The sequence below is a fragment of the Fopius arisanus genome, unplaced genomic scaffold (genome assembly GCF_000806365.1).
Source record: "Fopius arisanus strain USDA-PBARC FA_bdor unplaced genomic scaffold, ASM80636v1 scaffold00003, whole genome shotgun sequence".
Taxonomy (NCBI): Eukaryota; Metazoa; Arthropoda; class Insecta; order Hymenoptera; family Braconidae; genus Fopius; species Fopius arisanus.
This window is the reverse complement of record NW_011887742.1, coordinates 1,382,594-1,400,537: the sequence shown is the minus strand read 5'-3', so window position 1 is coordinate 1,400,537 and position 17,944 is coordinate 1,382,594. Positions and strand designations below refer to the sequence as shown.

The 17,944-nt window shown below is 38.4% G+C and overlaps 1 protein-coding gene across 2 annotated transcripts; it reads left to right on the top strand.

Annotated features, from left to right (window-relative positions):
* The first annotated feature begins 154 nt into the window (after positions 1 to 154).
* LOC105269270 (midnolin) lies at positions 155 to 17,865 on the top strand. Of its 2 annotated transcripts, none has more exons than XM_011309395.1 (5): positions 155 to 1,117; positions 9,361 to 9,448; positions 14,177 to 15,163; positions 15,683 to 16,010; positions 16,441 to 17,865. In XM_011309395.1, exons 1-5 carry the CDS (start codon positions 612 to 614, stop codon positions 16,689 to 16,691), a joined length of 2,160 nt encoding a protein of 719 aa, XP_011307697.1. In that variant the 5' UTR covers positions 155 to 611; the 3' UTR covers positions 16,692 to 17,865. The 2 variants fall into 2 exon arrangements, with proteins under 2 accessions (XP_011307697.1, XP_011307689.1); XM_011309387.1 differs by having other exon boundaries at positions 14,177 to 15,193.
* The last annotated feature ends 79 nt before the right edge of the window (positions 17,866 to 17,944 follow it).

Sequence of the window (17,944 nt, the reverse complement as noted above, 5' to 3'; positions counted from 1 at the left end):
GAAAAATGAATTTTGTACGACCTTTAGGTTGTTGCTACATATTTGAATAGCCCGCCAGATAGTCGGCGCATTAAAGGCTGTCCACTGGCCCGAGTCTACACGAGATGGTGGAGTGGGGGACGTGTGGGAATCGCGTCTGGCATCAGTGGCGCAGGGCAGAGACCAGTCGTGCAAGGGTTTTCCACGAGTTGAGGGGTTAACGGGTGATGAAAAAAAAAGGGTAATGTGGGCGGAATATAAACGTTATCAATCACCCATATCCCCATAATCTCTGAAGACCCCTAAGGCCCACCTCGACTGCTAAAAAACTCCGTGAAAACGACAAGTGTAACCAATAACGTTGGTCTCTTCACCCAAAGCACCTCCAAAATGCTGATCCCAGTGTTTTAACAACCGACTCCCAAAGACTGATAACGCAGTGAGTGACTAGTGAATTTTCAGACAATTCAACGTTTGTCGTTTAGATAATTTTTGATAAATAAGAGAGAAAATAAGTGAATACGTAGCTGACAGTGCGGTGGGGTTTGGGGGGAGGGTGGCGGTTTTTAAAGAGGGGGATAGAGAGCGCGTGCAAAGGTGAGAGTCGTGAAGCGTTTACATTATCAACAACAATGGACGGTAGCTCAAAACAGCCATCGTCCGACGTAACGGCAATGGATAATACAAGTGGCAATAAAAGTGATAACAATACCCACTGTGCATCACCAAACAATGCAACAACAGGCGATCACGACACTGAATCAACCAAAGTATCAGCGCCAATGTCTGTGACATCATTCAATGACGGCACATTCTGCACCACCAAGCCACGTCCAAGCAGTCGAAAATTATCGAGTGTCGAAGCTATTGACATACACGAGAATAGAAATATCCACTATCCACCCAGTGGTGTATTAACAACACCAACATCACCAGCATCACCACCGGGGTGTGGCTGTATGCCTGTTGGTATACCCATTATTGATAATGACCAAATAACCTTAAGTATAACACCTACTACCGGGGGATTGTTCGATATCACTGTCGAGAGAAACGAGACCATCGAGAACCTCAAGAAAATCATATCCAAGAGGCTCAAAGTTGCTAAGGAGAGAATTTGCCTTCTTCATCGCGAGAGGTAAGACATTATTCGACTGAATTATCATTTCAAGGTTATCGAAATTGCTCTCACAGTAAGCTCTATTATTCCCTGAAAATCACGAGGTTTTTCTTCATCACGTATTTACAAACCCAGTGAATCACTGGGATTTCTCCGTTAGTCCGTTTTTAACTCCTCAGATGCTCTGAATTTTCTGAATTTTCCATTAAAAAAAAAACATCTCTGTGGGAGTAGAGTAATGAGCCTCGGCTCTGAAAAATTGATATGTGAGACCAATCAATTGCGTCTGTCAAAGCTGTAAGTTATTCCCTTGAAAAATACTTCTCTCGTCATCGGAAACCGAGAGAAAACGTGAGACACGGGGTGAGGGGAGAATAAAAGATGAAAGAAGACGAGTGAGAAATCAGCGTAGCCTGCACTTTTGGCTGTCCGAGGCCTGGACGATGTCGTCGCGACGAGGTACAGCGTTGGCGAGGCGTTGCGGGGCGTGAAGGGGGGAAGGGGGGAAAGGGGGTGAGGTGAAGAGGGGCTTGTGGGCGTAGCGGGGGCCGGCAATCCTCCTCCTCTGCTAGGCCACATTTGAAAAGTGAGAGAAAAAAAAAAATTGGAGAGAAAAAGGGAAGAGACACCGAGGTAGAGACGTTGCTCGGTTTTTGTACAATTGCCTGAGCACCAGTAGGTGGCGAACCAAGGAAATTGACTATTGGACAAGACGACGAATACGTTGGAACACGCGTCGGGTGAAACGGAGGTCGACATATTAGCGACACATGTAGAAGTACGGAAATCGATTTAAATAAAATGATGAATAATCGTTTTTTGTTGGGGGAGGTCGCACTCTATTCTGGGATGTTGAGGGATTTTTTTTTTTTGAGTTTTTTTTTCTCTTTTTTTCTTCGGTGGGCTTGGCTTGAGAGCTCAATTGCTCGGTTATAATTCTGCCGATGGTGTATGCTGGAGAGTCGCCTCGTTTCCTTTGTGACGCCCCGAAGTGCCCAAAGGCCTCAAGACACACTCAGGTACGGGTTGGGTCACACCGATGACTGTACACTGTATTGAACAGCATCGAGAGACACGTTTATTCGGTTTATTTTTTACTATCTGCAGGTCGGTGACGAATGCCCGTGGAATTCTCGATTTGCTTGGGGAATGCTCGAGTTTCCGGATATTTCTTCGTACTTTTTTCGATCGTTTTTGAATGGAATTTCAATCTTGAGGTGAAAAAGTCGAGATGTGAGTGTCGGTGTCGGGATAAATCGAATAATATCTGTTGAGAAGTTATGAACTGGGAGGTGATTTTTTTCGTCGTCAGGTCGATGTTAGGATAATAGGATATCTTGGAATCCAACGAAGATACGGATTTTTTGGGGGATATACTTATTGTAGATTTCATTTTTCTCCGCAATAAAGGTTCAGGATAAGATATTGATATCTTTCGTCGGTTCTGAGATATTGGAGAAAAACTGGCCTCGAAAAAATGTTGATTTAGTTTTACTGCTTTAATCCGGATTTATTATTATGAGAATAATAAACCTTTTTGTAAGAGTTTAATTATTTCAACAATGCGACATTCGTCAATCCTCAAAATCTATTGAATTGCTTGACTTTCATTTTGTTTTATAATTTTACTGGATCTACGTAAAGGAAATAGGAAAATTGGAGCTGGAAAACGCAGGAACTGAATAGTAATTGGAGTTCTTACATATTAGTGGTATGAAATTATCTAGGTGACGAAGGACTGGAGAACTAAATGTCAGGTTTTTTCGTATCTGATATTTCACTCATAATTGACTTACTCTGGTAGTAATTACACAATTCAATGGGGAAAAGCCGATTTCTATCTTTTGGGTCAAAAGGAAAGTATCAGGAACATTTTTCAAGGGATATTCTCAACCACTCGGCGATGAATACGTCATTAATGATAAAAAATGGAATTGGATTTGAAAGGAGGTGGAGTCCAACGGTTCTGATAATGTTTTCGGTTTCTCCGGGACAATAGGATTTTTATAATTTCCGTGGTCCTTTCAACTCTGAAGAAATATCCCGAGAATGGAATCAAATTTGGCCTATGAATAATTTATTTTCGTTAAATAATTGTTTTTTCTATTGCCAAATTTCATGAGGGATGTAGCTGAAATTAAAAATTTATTTCAAGTTAATTTTGAGTTGACAAATCTAAAATTCGATTGAATCCACTCTCAACTTGAGTAGAAATCCCGGTGAATGCGGATAAATATGAAAAAAACTAAATTCTCTCCCCTAGAACCCAGAAAGTAATTTTCAAATGCAATTTTCCTCTTCACAATAAGTTCAGATCAAGTCAGTAGCTTGTCACCTGAGACCGAGCATTCACCCCATATTCCCCGGAACGATCAATTCATCTCGAAAATCATCGATTTAAGGTGAAAACCTCAAAGGGATTTTTTTCGAGAGGATTAAATTACCTCCAAATGATCTCTCCTGGTACTTGCCCTCAAATCAATATTAATCAATCAAAAATGACAATAAAAAACTCACCCACGGCATTCATCTTCGTTCATCCCTCAACAAATAACAAATAAAATAACAAATTGAGGATTCTTCTCTTTTAAAAATATTTTTCATGATAATTTTCATTGAAGGGACTTCCATTTTCAGAAATGATTCTCAGGGAAAAAAGAACTTTTTATCCAGCGTGTACATGATCCCAGGGGCCTTGGAGTAAGAGAGAAAGCGATAAAAATAAAAAATGAAAAAAAAAAGGGAGATAAATACAGATACATTGGGTAGAATACATGGGGCTGTGGAATAGGGGTCTGGGAGACTGCTCTCGTGGTCGGGTAAGGTATTTCGAGACAGACTCACCACGAGACAGGATCTCCTCGTCTCTCTTTCACCATTTTAAATCCATCTCTCTCATTTCTGCACCCTCATGCTACTCCATTTGTGTGCGTCACACTGGGCATCAGTCGGGCAAAATTTTCTATATGTACGTCCAAGCCACTCTTTTCATCTTTTACCCTTTTACAACCTGATGGTGTCTGGACTTTAAATAAATTCCAATAATTTTATCGCATGGAAGATATTTCAAATCACCCGGTTGAACAGATTAAAGAGATAATCTCATTCATTTCACGGAGGATTTCGTGTTGCGTTGACGCTTGTTTTTTCATCTTCACGTTAGGTCGACCGGAAATGAGTTATTCTGCGGTACAATTCTAACAGGGATTATCACGCTCTTATTCCATGTCACAATCTCAAATATTTACATTTTTACAGTAAATCTGGGGTGACTCATTTGAATTATTTCTTCTATTCAATTCGGAAAATCACTTTTTCCTCCTTTTTGACCAAAACTCGTCATAAATTTCATGAAATTATTATTAACAATAATAATATTCACAATGATTTCCACTCCACTGCTAAAAACATTAGAATCCATCCAGAAATATTTCTCGTATTAATAAAAAATCGTAAAAAAATCCGACGAAATGGAAAATAGGAATAGAATAATATTTGCAGGGAAATTATTTCTGAGTAAAGTTGAATCCGGTTGAATTGGTGGAAAATATGGAAATTGACTTGTTCTGTGGTAGAATTGGAGGAGAGAAATTCTCGACAGTGGTGAAAAGGTTCTGAAAAGAGTGGCCGAATAAAGGTCCTAAAAAGAGAGAGGGTCCTTCGGAGGGGAATGGATCGAAGATGAGAGACTAAAGCCGATTGGGGTTGTAGTGGTGATGGTTAATGCTACTTTATTCACATCTCTCTCTTTCACCTCTGGTTTGCTCAAGCTATCTCTCCTCTCCTCCCTCCATTGGGTGTTTCGTCCTTCGACCCCTCGCAAGCTACTTGAATGCGTACATATAGTCATCCTTATGTATAAATGGTGTGGAATATACAGTGTATGCTGTGACATTGTGTGTACAGAATGGGCCAGGCCTCGTTGCCACTTCTTGGCATCTTACTCACCTCGATACACCTTTTTTGGAGTGGCTCTGCACATGGCCAAAATGGTATATCGTGAGGTAAGGTCAGTGGGACGTCCACTCTAGTCTCGTTTTGTATCACCATTCCACCATTTGTCCACCATTTTTTCTCCATTTTTTATATTATTCAAAGTCTACAAATCCTAGGTTCGGGTCAATTCACTCTCATAAAATTTGTGGAAAATTTCAGCGACTGTTTATTCATCTAATCATTAAGTTCATTCAATCGTTAATTACGTCGATTTACGTTACAAGTATTCGTTTTTATTTGTCCCCGGATTTCGCAGAAAATTAATTCGTTGGGCTATTAATTTCATTTATTTTTATTAATTCAATTTAATCCGTCATATTAATTTGTATTTATAAAATTGGAAAGGCGACTCGAAGCAGGGAATTATTTAATCGAATCTTTTTAAATATTGAATAAGAAAAAATTGAGAAAAAATTGAGAAAAAATTGAGAAAACCCTTTTTGGTAGTTGAAAAGAACAAGATAAAGTTCATGACTTCAGAGGACACATTCTTTCTGTAAAATTTGTTTAAAAAAGTATTTGTTTAGGATTAAAACCCTCTCCCGTTCAGAGCACAACGGATCGTAAATTAGGTCTTTTTCCTGGACTCTTTACCCAGTATATCGTAAATCTTCGTCGAGTGATTTTTGAACAAAGCATGAAAGAGCTGTGCGTGAATATTCCAACATTTATGAAAAGGAAATGGAAAAAAAATTGTTTTACAAAATGTAATTTGCTTGACGCTGATTATCCATGAATTTTTCTTCCAACATTCAACTGACAAATTTTATGATTGGAAATGAGCAGGAAATTTCAGCTAGAAATTGAAACGCATACGTCTGTCTTGAATATTTTTTTTTCATCAGCTGCAAGTCCGATTGCTCTACTCTCTCATAAAATCCGAATTATTCGAATATTTGACTCTTTCCTATTCATGAATGATGAAATTATTTTTTCCTCGAGGTGCTGTTCAATATTCCCCGTCGAATAAATTAATTTCTTGCCGGAAAAAGCGATTCTCTGGAATATTAGACAGTTTCCATAATTCATTTTTGAGAAGACAGTGTAGAAATACTACCTTGAAAGAAATTTATTGAATAATTTTCTTTTATTCCCATTCTTACGCAATTTATATGAAAATATTTATTAATTGAAAAATTAACAGAAAAATCCTTTCGGAAGATCGACTGTTAATGTTTCAAAGTTGTTTCGGTATTAAATATTTGTCATTGATTTGAAGAGGATTTTACGAGTCGATTCGCTGTAAGCAAAAATAAAACACGTTTCGTGTGTTCGATTGAATTTTGATGATCGAATGACGCAAGAGAAAAATATACAAAATGTCATTCGGTAGAAGTGAAAACGTTCCTTTATTTAAATTTGAATGATTTCGATTGCAGTTATGAAGAAGGGAAAGTAAGGTTTTTTAAATATTTATCGAGAGATATCCAATTACATTCCCTCCGTCTCTCCATCGGCTTTCCCCCATTGAAAAATGCATTCGTAATTAATTAATAATAACCTGTAAATGTTGAATTCTGGTTAGCACGACCGGTGAATATACAGTTGGCCGTTTGTCCGGACCCTGGGATTTACGGTTATGTTACCGTTATTACCATGACGATGTCCGTGGTACCTGGGACCTAAGGAAATTCTCCATTTTCCAGAATTCTTATTTCGGTTTTTACAAAATCTCGCCACCTCTCAAATCCCAACGACACGCGAGAAACATCCGATAAATTCAACTAAAAATACAGAAACGTACAAACGGAATTAATTAGATCATTAATTACTGCGTGAATTGTCCGTGGAAATGTTTCCAAAATTGGAAGTGTTTCATTAAACAATTCTATAACAAACGAATAACAAACAAGTACCGAATAATACTGATTTCATTCCGTCAAATTATATTGACGTTCAATAACTCTTTCGACAATATCTTCCAAAATAACGGAAATCATGAAATCTTTGTGAAAATCTTTTTTCGAGAACTAATTGACAGCTGCAAAAATGGTCCTTACAAAAATTTCGATATGTCCATTAGTTTTGGATTTATCGCTGAATTTCCAAGTTTTTAAAATTAATCATCTGTTTAGGGCTTCCACGTGATTTACTATAAATAACCAGAAATTTTTCCTCAATGGCACTAGGATTATTCGGTAAATTGCGAGTTGTCAAGTTGCACCAGAATTTTTGTAGAGAATTTCTCTTCGTCATGTTCCTATAGATGTCCTGAGAGACTTGAAGTAGAATGCATTTCCGAAATGTGTCATCTCGCTGCAATGTTCTCAGTGAAGTCCTTTCAACTTCAACTGCTCATTGAGTTCCACTTGAAAGCCATTTCCATCTGCATTTTTGACTCATACGCTGATTTCAAAAGCCAAAGGACCAACTTCTGGACCACTTGTCTCATGGTCTTTTACTTTTTCATTTCATTTTTGTTGATTTCAATGGAAGTCCCCATCCGCTCACGAAATATCAAAATAAAAAGTAAACAAACATCAGTTTTAATTGTTTTACAATTGTTTAACTTCACTATTGCACAATTTCACGTGAAATCAGCGATCGAAAGGGATTGATGTCTCGCAGACAAAATCGGAGACCGATTTTTCTTCGGTTGCTGGCTTCACATGAAATTGCATTATTACGAAATATTTTCATTCCGACATTTTTACGAAATATTTATTTCAGTTGCGATGGAAATTTTATTGAAAATTTCGGATGGTTCCTTTCGGTAGTCATTTGTTTTCCATGATGTGGGATTCTACAAGAGTATTCTTGCTTCTGTAGTAATTGTGAGGGTCGGAGGCATCAAGGACGTCTAGGGTCGGTCAGGAGCCGGTGTACGAGTGCGAGGTTCTGGGGTCCAATTCACTCGGTGAATGCAAGTGTTGAGGCACAGATATATATATATATTATATATTACATATACACTTTAACCCCAGCTATAATAAATAACACATCAATTTCGAAGAGATGTTAAGTTGAAATATTAAGATATTAAACCAATCACAGTAAATACATTTTCTACATTTTATAAATATTATAAATATTAATTCTTCAATAACAAGTGGATAAAATTTAAAAAACCACTTGCACTCAAATTAATCTATTTAGAATTCTTGGTATTATCAGTCTTTAACCATCTGGGAATTTATTTTTAAAAATTATTTTGCATGTCAGAGAAATGGCTTCTCCAATGGAGAACTCAACTGGTAAAACCCCTTGAGTTTTTCGACGATATATTCCGGATGGGTTAAAGGAGATAGTGAAATTTTAGATAAGATGTTTTATGTAGAGCTAATTGAGAACTACGAAAAAGCTAATTACTGAAATGACGCGATTGCTTTCAGTTTCGGAGATATTTTCGGAAAACTCGCTGAAGGGTTGAGTCGAGTTATTCGATTTCGCTGTTTGGGCATCTGCTGTTTTTATTTGTTTAAATAATTCTCGGGGAATTTTCAATTGCGTTGGGGGCGGTGTCTGGTGGGTAAATGGCTTCGTGTTGAACCGGGGGATGTGAATATATTTTTTCGCCCTTCGTTCCAGCTATTCTGCGACTGCGCAATGTTTTCGTTGCTCATTTAATGCTTTACGTCTTTTTTTTTGACAGATGGGCATGTTGTGGGGGTAATTATGAACCACCTGAGCCGTCAGACAGGTTTTGTTTGGGGGGAATGGAAAAAATGGGGAAAATGAGCCCTGAAAATCGGAGAATTCGGAGTATTTGTGGCGAGTGGCTTTTAATGAATGAACTTTAAAGCTCGATAGCTCCATACAGAATGGATGGAGAACTGGTCGATTGAATGAAAGTAAAAAGTTGCAATATTCAACTTCTGTTTTTCGCTCTCGATACAATTATTCCAGATATAACCGAACAATTTCATTCAGGAAAACACTTGAACTACCGAGAATTCAGTAAAACTGATGAATTTATTTATTTCCCACGCATTGTTCAAAATTTATGCATTCATTTCTCCTTTTGTTGAATATCTAAAAATTGAAGAAACGGGGAAATCGTTCACATATTCTAGATGATTTCCGTTCATTTCTTTCTCGTCTCTCTTTTTTTCTTGCGGAGAGGATAATATTCGAAAACCTGACCGTATGGGGCTTTACAGAAACCACCTACAAAATGTATTCCATTTTTCATGTTTTTTTTTTGTGAGGGGAAGAGCTGAGCGGAGGCTTTTAGATTTTATCGCCCAATTCATCTTCGGGTCAGGTTTTTTTAAAAAAGAAAAATACGTTGGAGAAAACTAACGCTCTTTGTTGAATATTTCCAGACAGCTGAGGGAAGGTACACTCAAGGAAAATCGTCTGCAGAATGGCAGCCGATTGACTCTTCTCCCCAGCGTGGAAACTGGGCTTATGGTAAGGCTTTTATGGATTTTTTTTTTATGGGGGAAAACGAATCTGGAGGCCATAAATTTCGGTTAATTATCTGAAAAAAAAACACCATAATTTACAACATTAAAGGGAGAACAACTGCATCTTTATTAAATTATCATGCGGTGAACTTAAAACGACTAAAAAATACGAGGAAAAATCGTTGAATCTGTCCCAAAGTGATAAACAGCGACACGTCAATTAAAAGAATTTGACAAGATATTTATCAGAACAACAATAAAAAAATTCTGTATGATTTTCACAAACAGAATCATTGAAGATAATTTTTTACCATTAATTATTTGTAATTAATCGATGGAGTCGACTTTGATGTACAATGAAATGGAATAACCCGACAATCAGTTGCGGATCGCCGAGGAAAAATGGGAAAAATTCATTCAAATGCGTTTCCTCGATTTAAAAAAAAAAAAAGCGGTATCAATAGATTTCCGTGGCAAGTCCTCATTGCGAATGATTTTTCCTCCATCGGTGTGACATCACCACGTGAATGATACGGGTTTTTGTTGGAGATAATACGCCAAGAGCATTCAAAGGAACGAGACCATCATCGCCATTTGAGTGTCGTGATAATTCTGTTGACTTACAACAGAAAATAATGATACGTCACAATGCATATATCGTAGAAATTCATCAGGCAATAAATGACTCGGAAAATAAGAGAATTCCATAATAGCGGATAAAGGAAGGCTGTTCTTGGAATATCGGATTTATTACCTATTTACTAATCCAGGGACATGGAGTTTAAAATAATTCTCCGAAGACTGCTACTGGTATTGACTCTGAGGATGAATCCACTTACATCAAGATGATTTTACTAGTGTCATATCACTGCTGTGGAGAACAGCAGGTGAAGCATTTCGCCTATTTATCTGGATGTTTCACAATCCTACATCCTTAAGTAATGGATAGGTCAAGGAAATATTATATTGAGAAATTGCGGTCAGGATCAATCTTTTCTTGAATGGAGAAACCCTTTCTCTCGTTGGTTGTGACTGCGGAGTCGATTTCTATTAATCAATTGTTATATCTATTTTTTATTTATTGATTATACATTTATTTTGAAAACTCATCCAAAACTTATTCATCCAAAAAATTATTGACTTCAGGGGGAACTATCACGAGGTCTTTTTTTAAATTAATAAAAGTTAGGAAAAGAAGCAAAGGCGGAGATTTTTATGTTGACGATTTAGGAAGATTCATAGATGTTCTTCTGGATGATATAATTTATTTTTTATGGATATGGGAGAAGATATTCGTAAAAAATTTGCAAGAGATTGGTATTGCTAGGAACTCGCTGAATTTACCATCACTGAATTATCACACCGGTTGTTGTATAAATAGGACAGCGAGTATCTCGAAACAATAATCTTCTTATATCATTCAAGGCTGAGTGTGATAAACCAGGAGGTAGACATGTGCTCTCAAACAATACTAGACTGGAGCGGAAGATGAACGCATATCGCAATGCTCTGGATAAACACCGTTAGCTATGGCATACGGACCTATCGGTCAGGTCACTTGGTTTCTCGGTCATGATATCATTTATTTAATTCTCAATTTCATATTTCAATAAATTTCATTTTCACAAAATTTAATCAAATTTTCTTTCAAATTTAGGAAAATCGCAAGAAAATTATCGCACGATCAAGGAATTTTTCAGTCATTAAATAATTAAATAATTATATAATGCAAGAATAATTTTTTTATGTCAATTTAGGGGTTCTCGAATAATTTAGAAATAATATGGAGTGGTGAGGGGTTCTTGGAGAAAGGGAGGGGAAGAGAAAATAGCAGGGTAAACTGTAAATTTGGGGAAAGAAGGAGAAATTTATTGATTTCTGAGGTTCATGGCGTGTGGAGCATGAGCTCGAGGATTATTATGCAGATGAATGAGAAATAATTCTATTGTGAGGAGAAGGGTCTTATGGTGGGGCCCAAAATCCAAGCGGTCACCATCGGTCACGTAGCATCGCCTCGTGGGAAATATCCTCTTCTGGCTGGTTCTGGCAACGTTGCAGGTCCTTATCGTCACCCTCGTGACTCGTTCTCTCAATATCATCAAACAACAATCGGGCTCAATCCATTCTTTCTCTCGTACACTCATTATTCTCGGGATTGTTCTCAAATTCTTTCACTCCGGTATTGATCGTAATGGATCTTTAAGAATGTTCGACAAACTTTTAATCAAAATTTACGTTTTTCAAATTTTTCCTGCAAATTATTGATTCCCATTTTGAGAGTCATGAAATAATGATCACTGTAGCGAAGTGGTGAACTATGATTTTTTTTCGGCGCCAGTTTTTGCCCAATATCTCGAAATTGGGGAAAGATAACGATTTTTTCAAAATGACCCTTTTCATAGCTCTCATAATTTTCTATAAAAAATGTTTCGATAAAAAATTCGCTATGTTCCCTCAATTTCGAGTTACGGACTTGTCTTAAAGACTGGTCTTAAAAAAATTCACTTATCGTATACCATTTTGTCATTGAATAATTTGTGGGAAGACTGAAAAAACCGGTAATTTTGCCTGAAAGGATCAGGATTCATAAAAAAGGGGGGGTGAATCAGTGGATGCAAATTCGTCGAAAATCTCCTGGACACGTCTCACGACATTATCATGGTAATGCCTCTGGAGGAAAGCTAATCACCCATCGAAAATGACAATCTCCCAGGGTTGGACGAATGGAAGGAGAGACTGGGATTTGTGGATATGTGGCAGTGTTGCCGTGTTGCCGTGTTGGCCAGGGTATGGCGATCCCACCGAGGGTCGGTTTTCCCCACCAGGGGTCCAACCAGACGAGGGGGTTACAGTTCTCAATGCTCAATTCAGCTCAAGCATCTATAGCAACGAGATCTAGATAACGTGGGTGGGGTTGAAAAAGCCTCGGGTCCATAGCTCACTGGCTCCACACTGTCGTCCCCCCTTTTTTCCCCCTCATCTATTTCCCCTAGACCATTGAGTATTTAATTGGTGCCCCCGGGATGTGACACGTGGGACGCATCACTTGGACATGAAATACCCAGAGACAGCAGGTTGCATTTTCCACGCTCACGAATAAATTTTATTCTGTCATGTACCGTCTGTACTTCCATCCATAATCTCATGGGTACAAAATCCAAGAGATTAGATTTTCCGCGAGAGAATATAATAATAACCCTTTCGTTGGATTTCTTTCGGAAATTGTCAGGTTGTCCTGAAGATTAACGAAAATTTGTGGACGTGAAAGCTAATTCTTCAATCGGGTCAAGGCATTTCCTATTGTAATATATATTAAATTTTTATCTTGAAAATAATTGGGTAAATTTAGTCAACTAGACTTGATTTGATGAATTGTATTCTTGTTGTGAATAGATTGTTCTCATGCTGGGGGCGAGTATAGAATCTTTTGAAATTTTTTTTGTCAGGGAATATTTCATTTTTCATTTGTAGCAATTGAAAAATATTTAAGGGCTCAACATAAAATACATTTTCCTCTTCAAGAAATAATTGTCAAAGCATCAGAAAATTTCTCACTTTGAAAATAATTTTCTGCAGTCCCCAGAAAATTTTTCATATTGAGATTTTCATCAGAAACCGATTGCACCGAAGAAAAATTTTATTTTCGGTGGTTTAAACGATTGGAATATTTTTGTTATAAAAATAAATGAAGCGGTGATAGCCTTCGTGAATTGCAAAAATAGAATAAGGAAAATAATTCTTAACTAGAGGAATTGCGGTGGAATTACGATTAATTACTGATGGGAATGAATGATAAGAATCTCAACATCATTGTCGCAATTCAATATCGTAATGAATGAATATGAAGGTTTGTAAATCGAATTAGGCGAAGCTTTAAAGTATAAAGGAAGTCCGTTAGGTGTTCGGGGAAGTTACATAGGGATGGCCAAGTGATCACCCAGAAATGCCCCGGTAGGAGAGTAACGGTGGAGCTTCGCTGAACCGCGAGGTTTCCTCCGACTCAGGGTCTTCTTGGGATTCGATCTCTTTTTTTTTCCACCGAACATTTACAGGAATCATCCCCATTCAGTGCATACGAGGATTTATTCAAAAGGGAGAAATTAATTACTAAAAATCCCTCGAGGAAGATGAACACTTGTCCATTCTCCTGTTGCTGAATGATGCCCTACCACCGCTGCATTTTCATATGATCAAAATTTTTCTATTTTAGAAGCTGTCGGTTGGTTTTATTTCTGTGCTGACATTGCAATTGAAATTGGAATGAATGAACAAATAGTGATGAAATCATCTGAATTTTTCTCAATTCTATTAGTTGAATTATAAATTTTAAAGTCCCTCGTAATTACAGTGGGATATTGAAAATTTTTCACTTCTTTCACATTTTTCACAGTCAGAGTTACAAGGAAAAAAAATGTTTAGATCGCTAGTTCGCCAGTTGCTGCTTGAGGTAACAATAAAAAAAAAGTTCTCCATTATCACAATCAAAGAGGGTCCCTTTTGCCGAACAATTGTAAAAAAAAAAGCAACGTATTTCCATTCTCTCCCCAAACATTCAATTTATCCGAGGATAATTCAAAAAAATATCCGTAATATTTCCCCGCGCCTTGGCCCCACTTGCAAGGTCTCCCGCTCATTCAGAGATCCACAATAACCCACCTCATTGTCCCTGAACACAACGAAAACTCCATTCTCTCCCATCCCATTTAACACGACAATATTATTTATTTTCCAGGGACAACGCCCAGAGCAGAGTGTAATGCAGGCACTGGAGTCGCTGAATGATTCCCAGGTGAACGACTTCCTGTCTGGGATAGCCCCCTTGAACCTGACAATGCGACTGGGTGATCAGATGATGTTAATTCAGCTGCAACTGTCAACAGTGACACCGACCACACCAGTTGGTGCTCCAGGCCAGTCTGGTGTGCAACGCCCACCCCAGACCACCAGTGATAGAAGCGATACAATCGGTGCATGTGGTACCACGACATCATCATCGTCATCATCATCTCCAGCATCAACATCTTCAGTATCAAGCACAAATGATACAAGCTCACAGAGACGAAGTGGTGAGCATCTTGCAAGGAGCATGAGAATCACAAAACAGAGTGGCAGTGGTACCACATCGTCATTGATAAGCAGCTTGGCGTCAGCTCTACAGGCAGCAAGTTGTAGCCCGAGCCTGTCGACCGCCACAACGACAACTAATCCCTGCACGAGTGATCGCTCAATGTCGTCAACGCCCTCGTCCTCGTCCTCGAGTCAGTGTGACAATAGTGCCGCTCCAGACTCATCAAATTCCTCTAGACTCTTCTGGAATCGTCGACCCTTCTCCCACTATCGACACAATCATCATCACCATCATCACCATCATCATCACCATCATCATCATTACCATTATCATCCGAGAAACAAACAGGTCTCGTGTGAGAACCATCAAGCTACCTCAAGCCTCAATGAGACACCACCGCCATCACCAACGCCCAATCAGCAGGGCCAGGACACCAGGTCCTATACACCACCAAAGAAGAAGATTTGTTTCATGGGGCATCATCGTTATCACCAGGAGGACAGCTCTGGCTGTGAGGGAAGTCCGCAGAGCAGTGGATCCAGTGGTGGGTTGGGTGGAAGCGAAAGAGTTACCACTGCCACTTTGGACACTAGGGCACTTGCTGAGGCATCGAGGAATCTCACGCAGAAACTCAAGCAGCTGTCTTCTGAGGTACTTACCTCGCGGGTCGACCTCGCCGAGGTATATTTACCGAAGCCAGCTCCCCAGCCTGTGTTTTTATACTTTTTTTCCGGGTATAGGGTGCACTGTGGCAGATTGAGATATTTTCTATTCCCCAGATATTTCTCCGTCTTACAGAGATCGAGTCTTGGGTAAAACATTATTTTCACATGATAAACTCATTTACCATTGACTTATTTAGAAAAATATTGTCATTAAATAAATCTCTCAAACTTTTATGATTATAAACTTAATGAACTTGTTTTCGAAAGATAACAGGTTAAATAAATTTTTCTCACTTGCGTGAATACCGAGTTATCTCGATGATGACAATATTCACCAAAAAATGTTCTCTGTAATTGACTCATTCACTGTTTCATTAATGAATTTAACGAAAATATCCAATCGAGATGAATAATTCCACGTGCGCCTGCCCTTACTGTCGATAATTATCATTAAATGCCAAAATTACAGCGCGAAATATTGACTTTTGTCTGTGACTTTCGTCAGGAACATGCACGACGCAGACAAGGTGCAATAATCGAGAGCATGCATCACCATGGAAAGGGCGTTTATTCGGGGACCTTCAGTGGTACTCTGAACCCAGCCCTCCAGGATCGCAATGGACGCCCAAAACGTGACATAAGCACAATCATTCACATCTTGAACGATCTACTCTGTGCAACACCGGCGTCAGGAGTCACGAGTGTTGGCTACTACAGATCATCACATCATCACAGACATTCCAGTGGTCGCCAGCAGTTGCCTGGCAGTTCCACAGCAGCCGGGGGCCAAACCGTCGAGAATCCTCCGGAGAATACATCCACTTATTCCATGGGTTTGTATTCCACCTCAAAAATTAAATATCTCCAGCATTTCCAACTTTACATTCACTTTAATGAATTCCTAAAAAAATGTCTTCCATCCTTTCCCTGAATGGATTAATCATTAAAATAATTTCGTCTTTAACGACTCTCAACTTTATAATGACCCATTTCGATGAGAAATGTCAACGGAGCTATTCTAATGAAAACAATAAAGAAAGGTTCTTGACAATTACTCATTGCCGCAAGTGGTCGAGTGAAATGAATGGCATTTGGAAATTCTTCTTAATTACAGATTCATCTCGAAAAATTAAACAATTTCGAGGGGAATTGATGTTTAACGAAATTAAAAGTCCACTCGTCTTGCTTTACGATTTTATTGCCATTGAAATATTTAAAATATTTAATATTTATTTCTCACTGTGGATGATAAATAAATTGCAGAAGAGCTCTCGAAGGAGAACGAAGCAACGAAAGGGAAGATGCGTCGTCTTCGTCTGGTGATGGAGCAGCGTCGTGCTAAGAGGAAAGCAAGAAGACAAGCCCGAGCAGCTCCTTACACAACTCAGTGGGCAGCAGTGGCTCCAACACCAGGAGGAGCTCACGATCCTAACACATCAGCCTCATCAACGAGTGCTAATGCAAAAGAGCCACAAAATGAGACCGAGGCCACCACTGGGCCAGTGGTCGCTTGAAATTTATCCATCATTCAGCGGCTCTCACTTCCACGGTAGTTCCACACAATTCGAATTAAAAACAAAATGATTAAAAAAATTAATGAAAATTTTGAAATCCACCTGCTTCGAACTTATCGATTCGCTCACCTATCTCCATCCCAACATAGATGACAATAAATTTAAGGTGGTATTTTTTTTATTAAGAATGATTGTTTGATCTTCTTGAGTAAATTGTTGATTTTGTAAGTAATTTTTGTGACCTCTGGGAACTGCATCTTAATGACTGTAATTGGTGCAATGATTTATCAACTTGCTTAGGTAAAAATGCAAGGGCCAACTGGCGATTTGTAAGAATTTCCATTGATGATTCATTAGGAAATTCATCGCCGTTTGGGAACCAGCAATTTAATAAATATTGTTTAGTGTCCCTGTCCCCCATCATTGATGATTAAATAATTCATAATAATTCAATTCAATTTTTCGTGGGGGACTGATGTAATTGGGCGATTTAATCTAGGTTTTCGAGTTAAAGAAAAAAAATTAGATACATTTGAGTTATTGGTATTTCGTATTAATTCGATGGTTGTTGATGATTGAGTGGAGTGGGTTATCACTCCAGTTTCTTTTTCTTTCTTTTTTGGTTCTTTTTCTATTATTGGAAGTGTTATTTCGTATGGGGTTTTTTGGTGTAGTGGCCCACATGGGTCACACCCTCGAGACAATTTTTTTATCGCTGTTAAGGGAGGAATAGATGAAATAAAGATGGAACAGAGGCTCTGACCTCTGAATACGTTTTAGGAATTTTCTTTGGGACAATTTTATGTCTGAACCATGAGTGCTTATACTTATCGGGTTTTACGAGGATGTTTGCTGTCTGTTGATTGGGAGAGAATTGGAAAATCGAGGCTTGAAGGGAGTGTGAGGGATGAATAATATAGAGAATGTGTATGGGCCCATCCTCTAGGTAGATTTAGCAGACTCTTATTTGCGCATAAGGTCGTACTATAAATGAATAAAACATTGTATCACCCTAATAGTATACTGCCTTAGGTTATTTAGGATGAATTATTATTACTACTGTCATTATTATTGAATATTACTACAGTTTTGCAAACTGGCTCAAGATTGTATCATACACACTACTGAAACACTATGGAGTACCAAAATAAATAAGATTGCTTGCTAAGTCCAATTAGTGTGCTCTATTATTTATTTACCTAGGGAATTTCCTTCGGCATTTTTTCATCAGCATTAGAGCTTTTTAACCAGGG